This window comes from Montipora foliosa, chromosome 14, assembly GCF_036669935.1.
Source record: "Montipora foliosa isolate CH-2021 chromosome 14, ASM3666993v2, whole genome shotgun sequence".
Taxonomy (NCBI): Eukaryota; Metazoa; Cnidaria; class Anthozoa; order Scleractinia; family Acroporidae; genus Montipora; species Montipora foliosa.
The window spans coordinates 19,090,263-19,103,876 of record NC_090882.1 but is presented as its reverse complement, the minus strand read 5'-3'; the positions used below and the strand labels follow the sequence as shown (position 1 = coordinate 19,103,876).

The following is a 13,614-nucleotide window of genomic DNA, read 5'->3' as shown; positions in this document are numbered from 1 at the left end:
CCTGATGGGCCTTCTGGCTCGTAAGTAGTGACTTTACCTTTACTTCTTGCAAAAGCTTGCTTTAGTTTGGAGCTCTTCCTTGACATTTTAACCAGGTAAATTACCTGTAGATGCTATAACTATTGTTTTAGAGGAGCTTAGATTAAAAGGTGGGGCATTTTTTGGTTTAACTGTTATGCAAGTGTAGTCAAACTTAACAAAGTAATAAAGTGAGCGCTGATTGATAATTGGATGCAAGTAGTTCTGTACAGTCCAAGGAGTTGTCAGGCAAGCACTTGCCATCAGAAAAATCATTTTAGAATTATTTACAAACTGTTATGATCTGGACAGGAAATATTGAGTGGGAGGATAAGAAAAAACAAAGATGTCTTGTGATGTGGAGGACACCAGATGAATGGGCTTCATTAATATTCAAATGGGTAAGATGAATAAATTTTTCTTGTCATCGGACTGAATTTGAGGCTGCCTTAAGACATATCCGCTGTACAAATTATGCACAGTATTGCCTTTATCAGACTAACTTGGGAACAGGCATACCGTGGAGCTTTTTATCTGGTGCAAATAACGAGGTGGGATGTTATCTTTGCTTTTGTAAGGTTTGAATAAAAAAAACAGACTGTGAGTGTTCCCTAAATACAGAATAAGAGGTCATAGAGTGTTTTAGGTGTACCACTGATAAATAATTGATGCATTAAAGATTGTTAGAGCGGTTTTCAAATGAATGTCGTGAAATCAAAACCAAAGTAATTACTTTGGTCAATCAAAAAGGACGAAGACAATCTGGTAAACCAATCAAAACTCGAAGTAATTACATGTAGCATACACAGCACTCTGGAAAATTGCACGTGCGAGGCATGATTAGTTTTGGTTTCACTTCTGATTGGTTGAAAATTGATTTTTAAAAAGACAAAAAAATGTGCTAAATAAATCAAAATTTTTGCTGTTATGTTTTAAGGTTCAGGAAAATGGGATGACAGACACAGTTTGTACGTTGTTTGAGTTAAGAGCAGGAGATGACACTGTTAACGAAGGTAAGGTTATGAATGAGAAGTCCTTTGAGTATAAACATCATGACGTGGTAATCAGGTTAAAGTTTGGCTTTTTGTAAAACTGTGGCCAAGTTCTGAAGAATGCATGACCCAGTTCTGTAATGAGAACACCTTCCTCCCCACTGAACTCCTGGAAATTTACATGTAGGGTGTTTTCATCTCCAGAAGTAAGTAACGATCCATAATTTGAATAAGGCACTTTGCTGTCAGGTTTTTAGTTAAACCATGCCTATAAATGAAAGTAAAGCTGAAGGTGTTCAGTTCTTGTTTTGATACAAAAATCTTTTTGGACAAATATAAGTGTAAACTCATCATCATTGGCTGTTCGTCAGGGTTGACATTGACTGACCAGAGTCAGCATGGGCAGGCCCACTTATGGGCGACAAGGCCTGCTCTAAAGCTGCCATAGCAATGCTGTTTGCTACAGATGAAGTCACTTGATGAGGTGGAGGAGTGACACTTCTCTGGTATTCCGTGCAGCATTTCTCCTCAATGGCCGAAGCTGCCAGCTTATGTGTTTGACGCCATTCAATGCATTGCAGTGCCATCTCCTCCCAGTTGTTTGGGGAAGTAATAATAATAACTTTGAGTTTCACTCACCCAAAAGTAGTTTTCCGCGAGGTCCCACATTTGATCAAATCAGAATTTAGAGATGATGGTTTGGGGAAAGGGTAAAACCGGAAAACCCGGAGAAAATCTTCTCGGAGCAGAGTAAAGAACCAACAACAAACTTAACCCACATAATTATAGCCATGAGTCCAGAATCAAACCCAGGCCACATTGATGCGAGGCAAGTGTCATAACCACTACACCATCCCTTCTACCCAAATGCTAGAGTTCTTGAGATGTCTCTTCAGCACGTATTTGTACTCAGTCTGAAGCTTCTGCCCACCATGGTTCCTCTTGCTTTGGTGCAGTTCAGCATAGAAGACTGCCTTTGGGAGTCTGCTGTCCTCCATTCTGCAGATATGCCCTTCCCAGTGAAGCTGCGGTGCAGTATCGAGGGCCTCAACACTCACTATGCTGGCACGACGCAGGATGTCATTCCAGATGTTGAGGTCCTGATATGCAGGATGGCGTGTAGATGATGCAGTTGGATTCATGTCACTGCCTTGATGTGTCCGCAGAAAAGGGTCCTGTCAGACACCACAAAGAGAGGCTGGTGCTTCTCCGCTGCTTTCTCCTGTAACTGTCACAGTGTGAAGATCATATATGGAGCTGAAGCTGCACTGACTCTCCAGTAGGACATGCTCTGAGATGCTTGTCAGCTGGTCGAGGATGATCTTTGCCAGTGATGGCCAAAAGAGAAATCTTCCTGTGGTTTAAACTAATTAGCATAATTAAAAATAGCAGGCTTAAAATATTAGCCAATGGCTACACTCTGTCCATAGTGCATGACTGCAAGCTAGATACTTTCCCATGTGGCCTTCTTAGTCAGTCATTAAGCATATTTTATTGTCATTGATTTTTCACCAGAATTTTATGGAATTGATATGTGGATGCTGAAGAGAGCTTTAAGTCAACTTGAAGCAAAAGGCAAAGCTCAGATGTTTGAAGCTCCTAATGCAAGTGATGACAGTGGATTAGGAGTGAAATTCTTCTCTTAGCAGAGAAGCTAGATAGTGAACTTTCCTGTAGATGTAAATCCAGAGAGACTGAATTCAGTGCAGGATGAAGTAGGCTCTTTAGCAGCCCTTACTTTGGCCTGTCATTTCAAAAGGTCTGCATAGCAGGCTACTAGAGACATTAGAATTTATTGATGACTCATTGGTTATCTGGACTTGAAGAAAGACAGATAGCCAGCCAGGTTTTAGTGTCACATCTGAGTTGGCTACATTCCGGTTTTCATCATGTATTTGACGTTAAAATTGTTAACAGAAAGAGTGGTAACTTACTCCTAACACCATCAACACCAATGGACTAGAAGTTTTTTTTTTTTTTTTGGTAAAACTCCATGTAATGTAATTTACCTTAAATACAGCCAGGAGTCAGGCTATTGACTGTGAGCTGGATGAAAAGTTGAAGTAACTTGAAAATGAAAGTGTTACCGTGATGTTAACTGAACTACATGTATACTACTACCATTAAAATTAATTTTAATATACTTTAAAATACACATTATATGAGGAAAGACATGCATTGAAGCTGTCAGCACATTTTCGGCGAAGACGCAAGGAGAATGGGGAGAATGGGGAGGGGCGAAGCCGCGAGGAGAATGGGTAGGGCCGCTACGCTCCTCCCCATTCTCCTCGCGGCTTTGCCGCTCGTTCATTTGCCTCTCGCATCAACAATACCACCAGGTACAAAGGCTAATTTTTAGGCACATGGATTTCTGGCTAGGAAAATTCTCCTTTCCTGGCGTTAACAAATTGAATGGTGTTCATGAATATATGAATTTTTTTTGCGTGGAGTTTGAGCATGTTAAAAAAGACGAAACGAATTTGACTTTCTTAGCTAAAGATCACTGATTATGCGCAATAGACCATATTTGTATTCTCAGTATTGGACTGGAACTAGCTTGCAATGGAGGCTAATTTGGGGGAATCTTTTTAATTCCGCCGCATTAGCCTCCATTGCAAGCTAGTTTTAGTCTAATTCTGAGAATATGAATAAGGTCTATTGAAAATTGCTAGTCTTGATAAAAGACCAATTTCGATATATTAAAATTCAGTCCTAAAGCTCAGTTGGTTAGAGCGTCGCACCGGAATCGCGAGGTCACGGGTTCAAACCCCGTTTAAGTCCTGAATTTTTCAGGCTTCTCTACGCAATTGCAAAAATTGCGTTCATAACTGCGAAGATCATAGCTTCACTTGATTTTCATATCCGCAGTTCATATATGATTCATTTCATATACCATTTCATCATTGATTCATTCCTTACGGGACCATTAGAACCCACAAATGACCAGCTCCCAACGTCAGTGGCTTCATAGCTCAGTTGGTTAGATCGTCGCGCCGGAATCGCAAGGTCACGGGTTCAAACCCCGTTGAAGTCCTGAATTTTTCAGGCTTCTGTACGCAATGGCAAAAATTGCTTTCATAACTGCGAAGATCATAGCTTCTCTTGATAAGTTTAATAAATTGTAATTGTAAAACGTTAGTGGAGCAGCATAGAAGCCTGAAAAAAAATCTTGAAAATCCAGGCTCGAACGCGACTTTAGCAATTCCCATGGCCATGCAATGAATGCCTTTCAAGTCTGGAATTTTTTTCAGGCTAATATTTTTTTTTCGCAATTCTCTTCCGCTAAGAAAGGGTATACTTATCCACTATCCGCGGCTCAATTATGTGGCTCTCTTCTATCATGATTTTGTTGAGCAAACTGGCATCATCATTGTGTGAACTTCCTTTTTCTTCTCTTGTAAGTGAGGAAGGCATGAAGGTTTTGTTTTAATTACACATGCCTGTGACGCGTGCGCGGCAGCCTTCATTACTACTAAACAGTCTTGAGGACGGTGTCTACTCATTCAAAGGTATTTTTGCGTGGTTTTCTGAATATGCTGGAAAAGCAGATCTTAACAAGTGTTACTGAAATCCGAAAGGAAAATCGGGGCTAACCACGCGTTTTTCCAACAAAATTTAATCAACAAAATTTGTGAAAAGCTCTAAATTACAAAGCTCTGTCATCATAATCAGCTAAGCTCATATCTTGAGCCGTGATGCTCTTGTAGCACCCTTCATTAATTTCTTCCACTTGGAACTGTTTTGAGTGGTTTTCTGTCACTCTACAATGGGCCGATTACATCACGCATTTGGCAATATTGTCCGCATGATTAAGTCGAGGGCGTTCTCTCTTTTTCTTGCCACAGACGTTTCCCTTCAAAACAGTTTTGGTCAATTGACAACCACCTGCGCTATTCAAATGGCCGGAATATGCGAGGTCGCGCTATCTGACTAAAGAAAGGAGTTCACGATCGGTGTTAAGTTCGGAAAGTATACTTTCATCTGTACGATGTTCCTTCCAGCTAACATGGAGCATTTTTTTCCAGAACCACATTTCTGCTGATTGGATCTTTCTTTCATCTCTCACCATTCCTCATCTCCATAATATAATAATCTGGTCCACACTAGGGTCTTTCTAGGGTCTCCACAGGGGGGCCAGTTCGATCATGCGTTATTTAGATAAAGCTGTGCGTGCTTGGACATCTTTGGAACAAATCTCCATTGCTGGTTTTAGTGTAGTAATTCAGAGGTTGCTGCTCGGTTAATTTTATCCAAGCGGTCTTGCATTTTATCGGGCGATTCCAGAAGGGCAGTATCGTCCGCCCGCATATCTGGCATTTCTCAAGGGGTAACCCCCTATTCTGATTCCACAGTCATCCAGGTCGACCTCACGCGTGACATGTTCGGTGTATAACGAGATAAGGCCGGGTGAAAGGATACAGCTCTGGTGCACGCCTCTTCAGTTCGAGCATCGGCGCATCTCACAACCGCACATTGATTCACATACAGAGAATTCAGTAACGTAACGGTATGTTGTGGAAAGCCCATTTTCAGCTTGATCTGAAACAGCTGGGTCTGGCTTATGGAATCAAAGGCCTTACCAACCTCGTTCCCAGCGACAGTGAAGACCCTGGGAACGAGGTTGAGGCCTTACTATAGTCAATGAAAGTAATTATGGCTCCGAAGTCAGGTAGAGCAATTAGGGAGCTTAAGCGACGACAACGGCGACGGCAATGAGAACGTCACAAATTTGCATATTTAGTGGGTAAAAACAATAGCTTTGCACGCCCTGCACGTGCGTTTTTCACTTTTGTCCATTTCTTTGCCGTCGTCAGCAAAACAACAGCGTGAAATAGCCAAGTTTATGGTTTTATGAAGAACGCCAGCACTTGCGAATAAAATTTCATTTTCTCTCCGAAATTGAGTGCCGTTCCGACTGGTGTCATCTTTGAGGAATAGACCATATTCGTATTCTCGGTATTGGACTGGAACTAGCCTGAAATGGAGGCTACTTTTTAATTTATTCCCCCGCAGTAGCCTCCATTGCAAGCTAGTTCCAGACCGATCCTGAGAATACGAATATGGTCTATTACCACACCCTTGTCATATTAAAAACGTTGACATAGTCACGAAGCGATTAAAATAACGCAAATTTATATTTTGAGATGACGTTCTCGTTGCCGTCGCCGTTGTCGTTGCTTAAGCTCCCTAAAATATCTTCTCCATAAGGACTTGAATCAGTATTGACATGTCTGAAGCTAACATGTCAAAGCTATGTATGGTGTTCTTTTCCAAATTGAGGCTTAACTATCTCTGAAAAATGCGTGGTTGCCCCCAATTTTCTTTTTGGATTACAAGAGCACTTGCTGAGTTCTGCTTTCACCGCATAGTTTTAAACTGCGCAAAAATATCCCTGTATTAATAAGCACCACCCATAGGAAACCCGAGTATCTCAAGATGCGCAGAAAGTATGCGCAATAACAATAGTAGGCACCGCCCTTAAAGCATTCGTCCCTGAAGTGGCCTCCACTGACGAGTAAATCGTCCGGCGTTAGACGGAGTAAAATCTGTAAGTATCACTCTTAAGAGGGAAAGGGCTGAACGGACCTACAATCTCGGACAAAACCTGTTGAGACAAAGCGACGTTTTTGGTAGTCCAACAACTTATCCAAACTTATCAACTTATCCAAATGTTCCTCTTAATATCAAATGGCGACCAGTAAATGAGCATCTTCACTACAGAGACACTGTAATGACATTTAGGGGCATGAAGGGCCTAGCCCCCACATATTTGTGGGCAAGTCTATTCACTGTCATAACACTAGAAACAGAGAATCCCTTGATATTCCTCCAGGTAAGACAAAGTCCGGCCAGCGACGTTTCCTCTACAGAGCGGTCAACATCTGGAACAATTTAGACAAAGATTTTAAACAGTTACCTTTAACATCATTTTAAGAAAAGTTGAAAATGCACATGCTAGAGAATTATTTTAATGACCGCTTTTTATAATTTTATTCATTTATTATCATAATTTAGTATTGAAAAGCCCCCCTGGGGAATGCTAATAAAGTGTATGTATGTATCTAACAGCCGCCCTTTCCCCTCCCCCCAAACTCCAATGTTGATTTATCTTGGTCGGAAATATACTGTAGAACAAATGGCAATACTCAGCAACATTGACTGAGGGGGGAGGAGAGTGGGAAGGAGAGAGGAAGTAGGGGTGTGTACAAAGGACGGTGAATTTGTGTCACTGTCTCAACAGTTTTGTCCAAGATTGTAGGTTTTTCAGTGGAGCTAGGTGTTGTTAAAGAAACTCTGCAACGAGAGAAAATTTTTCTCATATAATAGCCCATTTCCGAGTTGCTGCATGACTCCGTTTCAAAGCGAGTTCTGGTGCACAACCATTCAAATGGAAATGCGTTGCGTATTCTTATGCAAGACTCACTTCAAGACTCACCAAGACTCACTTCGAAACCGAGACAAACAGCAACTCGGAAATGGCCCATTCATTTAGGTCCTCAAGTTCCTATTACACGTACAGACACGGAAGTCCGTAATGGACATAGGTCTATAGATTCCTTCAAGGAACATATCATATAACATAAAAAGGTTCCTTTCATAGCGTTTCCCGATGCCTGTAGCCTAGCAGTTCTCGTCATGTCAGGGGCACCCAACGAATCTGTTCCTCACATTATCTGTTCCCCAGGGGAATCTTGCTGGCTGGCAAAAATACAGGTGTTTCGATTAGCTGGCTGGGAAATTTTGTTATTGATAGAGGTTTTGCCTGAGAATTGCTGACTTTTTCTAGCATTTCAACCCGAGCTGGCTGTAGAAACTCTGAATACTGAAGACGACTAAAAAAATAAAAATAAAAAATAGAAAAAAAGAACCCCTTCCCTGTCCCAGAGAGTAGTCACAAACATACGACGGCTGGTCAGAGTGATTGCGCTTGCGGAAAAAACCTGTTTTGTCCCGGTTTTGTCGCTTTTGTTCAGTCGTTTTGGATAGAGGAATTTGAAAGCGCGCGGAATTCCTGGCTGGGAAATAAATTTGATCAGCTGGCTGGGAAACCAACCAATTTTATCTAGCTGGCTGGGAAATTTCTTGTGTGTCTTGCTGGGAAAAAGGAACAGATAATGTTTTCCCAGCAACACTGAAAAATACCTGAAAATGCCTTAATAATATTTATTTTCATTAACTGGGGTATAATAATACAATTTACAACAAATTGGTCGTTGGGTGCCCCTGTCATGTGAGAAAATTCCCTCATGTTAAGGGAACAAAACAATCTGAACCTTCCGTGACCTTGAGAAACTAGGGATTTCTGCATCATTGAACCTATAGAAATAACAAGACTACAAAGTACCGGCTGAAATTCCTTGCCATTACGCCTCAGTTACCATTTATTCACAAGCGCTTACTACGGTTACATGGATTCAACCCTTTGATAATTTTGCTACATCAAATTCGTAGTGTAAACTTGGTCCACCTGATCTGCGTACGACTAAAACACGATGAGTAACTCGTATTTGAAACCAATTTGGTTCTGATACTTGGTTCTTATGTCGTCACCCATGAGGCAGCTCATAGGGCCTTTTGAAAATCTTGACTTTTAATGACTTTTTGATTTAACCATGGTCGGTAGATGAAATGCTTTATTTTTTCTCCTGCGATTATTGAATGCCTGAGTAAATCCCTGACTGACAACCTTTAATTATACACGACGGATTGAATTGAAATTGTAAATTGAAATCGAACATTAAAATTTACAACCCTTATTAAAGTGTCGCACTTTTCTACGTTTTCCATAAAAGACCTAATATCCACACAGTCAAGAATAGATCCATTATGTCAAAAACTTGTTAATTGTGGTTAACTGTTGATTGTTAATTGAGTAGTAATTACTTTTAAATGACAACAGTCTTAATTTTGTCCTTAAGTAAAATAAATAACTACGTCATTGAAGTTGTTGTCAGTGATTAAGTGTTAAGAGTGATTGATAGGTTCAGTGATGGGCGCGCCCAAAGGTTTTCATGCTGAATTTCCCTTACGAATGCCTGCCACGCAGGCTAAAGTCTCGCCCTTCTTTCTCAAACAATGAAAAGTAAAACCAAAACTATTCGCGAGTGTCTCGCGCATTTTCCTGTGGTCTTCAAGCAAACTGGCCCGGGTTGCTAACCAGTGTTAAATACCATGGAGACCGGTAGGTATTGATTCCGGCCTCTGATTACTTCCAGTTATCTCGGAGTGCCATCCGTTTTATCGCGCTGTTTACTATCGTTCTGGGGCCGGAAGCGTGGTTAGCGCTAACCGTTGGTTAAGAGGTATTAAAACCTACAGGTTTCCATGGTATTTAACACTGGTCAGCGCTAACCATGCTTCGAGCAACCCGAGCCTGATTGGCGACTAATTATCATAACTGTTACTTAAGTTTCTTTTTTTACCTTCATTGGGACTCGACTTATATTATACCTTTCCAACTCGATCAGTTGTTACGCCTTTTTACAGCACCGAGCACGCACTTCCAACTTTGCTTTGTCTTCCTTCGTCTGTTCTGTTGAGTCAGACGCAAATGGCCAGAAAGCGTTATCAAATAATGATGATGATGATGTGCCGAAGAACCTGTAGACAGTCAAAGGCTTTGCCGTTGTTCACATTGTTGGTGTTAATGACGATGATACTCTTCCTTGTCTTCTTCAATGTCACTCAAGTCGATGAATTCTTGCCGTCTTCAAACGTTTTATCGCTGCCAAAGGAATTTGTGGCACCCTCGCACACAAAAGTAAGTTACGAACATTAAGAACATTAATTAAACCCTTTGACTCACATGGTCTAAAATTTCATTCTCGTAACTGCTTCCATGGATTTCTTTGTTGGCTAGTCACGAGAATTTGGTGTTATATCAGGATCATACCCATAAGCTGATAATAATCTTTATTCTCAATACTTGTCTACCTGAGAATGTTTTGAAATTGCGGGATGAATTTACACACTGATCAGTCCTGGAAGTCGAAGGGTCAAAACCTTGGAAATCCGAGAAACAGTTCGTAACTGTTACTCTAATTGATTCAAGTTACATTTTTTATAGATGCTAAAAATTGGCGCATTTTCCCAGAAATGATGAAACTCGTTTAGGTCGCATAAATTTCCGCAATTTAGGGTGCGTTCGATTGACCGTATTCCGGAATAGGAATACATGGAATATAAGTTAGATATCCTTCGTTTTTACGGAGATTCGCATTAAAATTGCCAAACACTTGCTAAAATGATATTTTAAACAATTTTCTTTTATCCTTGCTGTTTCGAAACGTGCCAAACATACCGTTTTAGTCATCACTCCACGCATTCTTATTCCGGAATAGGGTCAATCGAACGCGCCCTTAAAGTGCGCGTGAGATCTCGACTCGCATTTGGAACATACGCTTGGTATCCTAACTCGGTCCAAATGAACGGCCGAGAAACGTACTGGCATGTGTTTTTGACCACGACAATGAAAGGAGGCGGTGAAGTCCAAAACAACCTAGATGGAAATGAATACTTCTTTGTTTCCACCAATCAGTTAATTTAGCCATTACTCATTTGTTCGAGTCCAATACTGTGTGCTATTAGGGAGCTTTAGCAACGACGACGGGAACGGCAACGAGAACGTCATGTAAAAACATAAATTCACGTTATTGCGATCACTTCTCGACTATTCCAAGCCTTTTAATATGACAAAGGTTTGGCAGTCCCTCAGGAATGAAACCGTTACGAGCGGCGCTTAATTTAGGGAAGAAAAATGAAAATTTATTTCCAGGTGCTGACGTTCTCCACAACACCTCAAACTTGGTAATTTCACGTTGTTGCTTTGCTGACGACGGCAAAGAAATGGACAGAAATGAAAAGATGCACGTGCAGAGCGTGAAAAGCTATTGTTTTTGCTCACTAAATATGCAAATTTGTGACGTTCTCGTTGATGTCGCCGTTGTCGTTGCTAAAGCTCCCTATTATCTTAGTGCAACGTGCACAAGGAGACGCTTTGTATCTTTTGTCGTTGGTTCTTGTGACCATTATTTAAGAGTATGGAATTTTCGCGATGTTAATTGTTGATATTCTAACATTTTTTACCCAGCTTCCTTCTTTGGAGTATTGCAGTCGTCGTATAGAAGAGAATATGTTGTTTTATAACCTCACAGGTCGTTCGCCGCCTCCTTCTTCTCAACGAAAACTTTCTGACTACGAGGTCTTTAAAACACTTTCTCAGCTAAGTTGTCAGGAGATAGTTGCGCTAATTGCCAGCTCGCAGCCAACTGAACAGGAAACTCATTTTCCTCTCGCCTATGTTCTGCTGCTTTACAAAGGCGCGGGGTTATTGGTGAAACAGCTTCAATTTATTTACATGCCTCAAAATATCTACTGCATTCACATTGACACATCTGCTTCTTTGGAATTTGTGAACGCTGTCGAGAGCGTTGTTCGGTGTTTGCCTAACGTGTTTATTACGAAACGGAGAGTCAAAGTGATTTACCGCCATGTGTCTACTGTTCGAGCTCAGCTGAACTGTATAGAAGATCTTTTGGAGAATCCCGTTCCCTGGCGATATTTATTGAATTTATGTGGTCAAGATTTCCCTTTGTACAGTAATCGAGGTATTGTAGAAGCACTGAAAGCTTTGAAGGGTAGAACAAATGCTGAAAGTTGCGAAGTGAAAAGCAATGAAGCACTGAAAATGCGAACGGGCAAAGTTCACGAAGTAAAACGCGTGACTGGGACAGGCCAGGCCGGACACGAGGCCAACCGCTTGTTTAGAACAGGGAAAGACAAAACTCCCGCTCCTTACGGAATGAAAATCTTTAAAGGGTCATCTTATATTGCAGGATCGAGGGAATTCTGTAGATTTGCGGCTTATGAAGAACCTGCAAAGGCTTTGCTGGAATGGTTGAATGATACCAGTTGTGCCGACGAGTCGTTCTTTGCTTCGCTTTACCGATATCCGGGTATTTCAGGAGGAGCACCAGATGGGCGACGAGCAGAGTTTATAACTCGCGGTGCGGTCAGGTGGTACAAAGCCAAAAGGCCCGAAGATCGCTGCTACGGGCATTGGCTTCGAGATATATGTGTTCTTAGTTTGGCCGACTTGAGCTGGTTATTCGCGCCAAAATTAGAGAACATGCTGTTTATTCAAAAGATTGATTTTGATTATGACAACGAACTCGTTGATTGCCTGTATTTGAAGGTACAGAGCCGGAGGCCGCACCCATTGAGTAACAAAGAGATAAACTGGTATGATCCTTGTGAAGTTTAAAATACTAATCAACCTGGCCGCGTTTCTTCTTCTTATTTCTTATTCCCTAATCCGGAAGGACCTGTCTGTCCTTGAATATTGATGATGATGATCTATATTTAAAGGGGCAGTTTCACGTTTTTGCGCATGACTAAGCTTTGGTGCTAGCAGTTGTAAATTTTACGGTTTCGCACTGAACCAGATGTTCTTTAATCACAGAGAGTATTAAGGCAAATGCACTGAATTACTGAGGCCCAAATTTGATGGAAGATACTGCGGGTTTACACAGAAAGTATCAAATTTGGTCAAATATAGTTTTTTCCATCGAATTTACTGTACGGGTCGAGCATTTTATTATACGCACGAGTTGTCATAACGCACGAGTTATCTATTCGCATGCAGTGGGTCCATAACATATAGCAAATGATGCAATGAGTAACTCCACTTATATGGCATTGTTTCCGTTTTCTTCATCAGTGCTTTCGATTGTTTCAATAACAATGGAATTAAATGGGCTGTCGTGACAGTTTGCCCATGAGCAGAGACGTGATACTCTCCCTTTAAGTATAAAGACCTCTTAAAGTAGCGCTGGCATTACGGAGTTTAAGATCTGTGACGCGACGGTAACGAAAACGTCATTTAAAATTGCAACTTCAGGTCAATTAATCTTTTTCACCATTATGTCGGCTTGTCTAACTTCTAAAAACTAGTGTAACTTTCCAGGAACTGAATTAGGAGGTGCGGTGTTGAAGCTACGACAGAAAATTCAAATTCGCTTGTGTTCACGTTCCCTCACTGGGAACTGGTAATTTCACAGGTAACCCAGGCTCACTGTGTGCGTCACGTAGGTATTAAAATATAGAGAACATATGAGGCGAAGTTTAGGTCTGAAAATTTGCTAGAAAATGGTAATAAAAATCGATAAAACTTACCATGTGGTGAGCTGTTGTTGTCTTTAATACGTACACAAAGTTTCGGGGAAAATGGCCCCCGTTCACCTTCCTTCATAATGTAGTGACAAGGTAGGAGACGGAAGCCAGCGTCGGGACTCCGATCGACCCAAAACAAGCACGATTTTTTCCACGAAAATCAAATCCAGTCGCTAAATAAACACGCCAGGTTCGTGGAATAGGAATTTCTCTAAACCATGAATCCACTGAAGCATCTCCAGGTAGCAACGCGGAGCCACCAGACTCCGTAAAACTTGTAAGTTAACCTGCTAAAATGGCGGCCATAAAGCGTGGTACTCACGAAGTGCCCAATTCAAAATGGCGCTGAACTCTGGACGCCTGGTGACGAGTATGATAAGTCTCCCTCGAGGGAGGGGAGTCCCAAATTGCTCAGTGAGTTTTGTTTTTAGCA

General features: G+C 41.3%; 2 protein-coding genes across 2 annotated transcripts in view; both read left to right on the top strand.

The window, feature by feature from the left end:
• The window catches only part of LOC137985552 (vacuolar protein-sorting-associated protein 25-like), a 6,090-nt gene extending 2,937 nt beyond the window's left edge, over positions 1-3,153 (top strand). The window contains exons 3-6 of the mRNA XM_068833168.1: positions 96-149; positions 331-419; positions 956-1,031; positions 2,526-3,153. Of these exons, the coding sequence (XP_068689269.1) occupies positions 96-149; positions 331-419; positions 956-1,031; positions 2,526-2,656 (350 nt within the window). The 3' untranslated portion in view covers positions 2,657-3,153. The remainder of the gene's footprint in view (positions 1-95; positions 150-330; positions 420-955; positions 1,032-2,525) is intronic.
• A 143-nt stretch (positions 3,154-3,296) lies between these two features.
• Positions 3,297-13,132, top strand: LOC137985548 (N-acetyllactosaminide beta-1,6-N-acetylglucosaminyl-transferase-like). Its single transcript, XM_068833165.1, has 2 exons — positions 3,297-9,771; positions 11,101-13,132. The coding sequence occupies exons 1-2, from the start codon at positions 9,562-9,564 to the stop codon at positions 12,271-12,273; spliced, it is 1,383 nt and encodes a 460-aa protein (XP_068689266.1). The 5' UTR covers positions 3,297-9,561; the 3' UTR covers positions 12,274-13,132.
• The last annotated feature ends 482 nt before the right edge of the window (positions 13,133-13,614 follow it).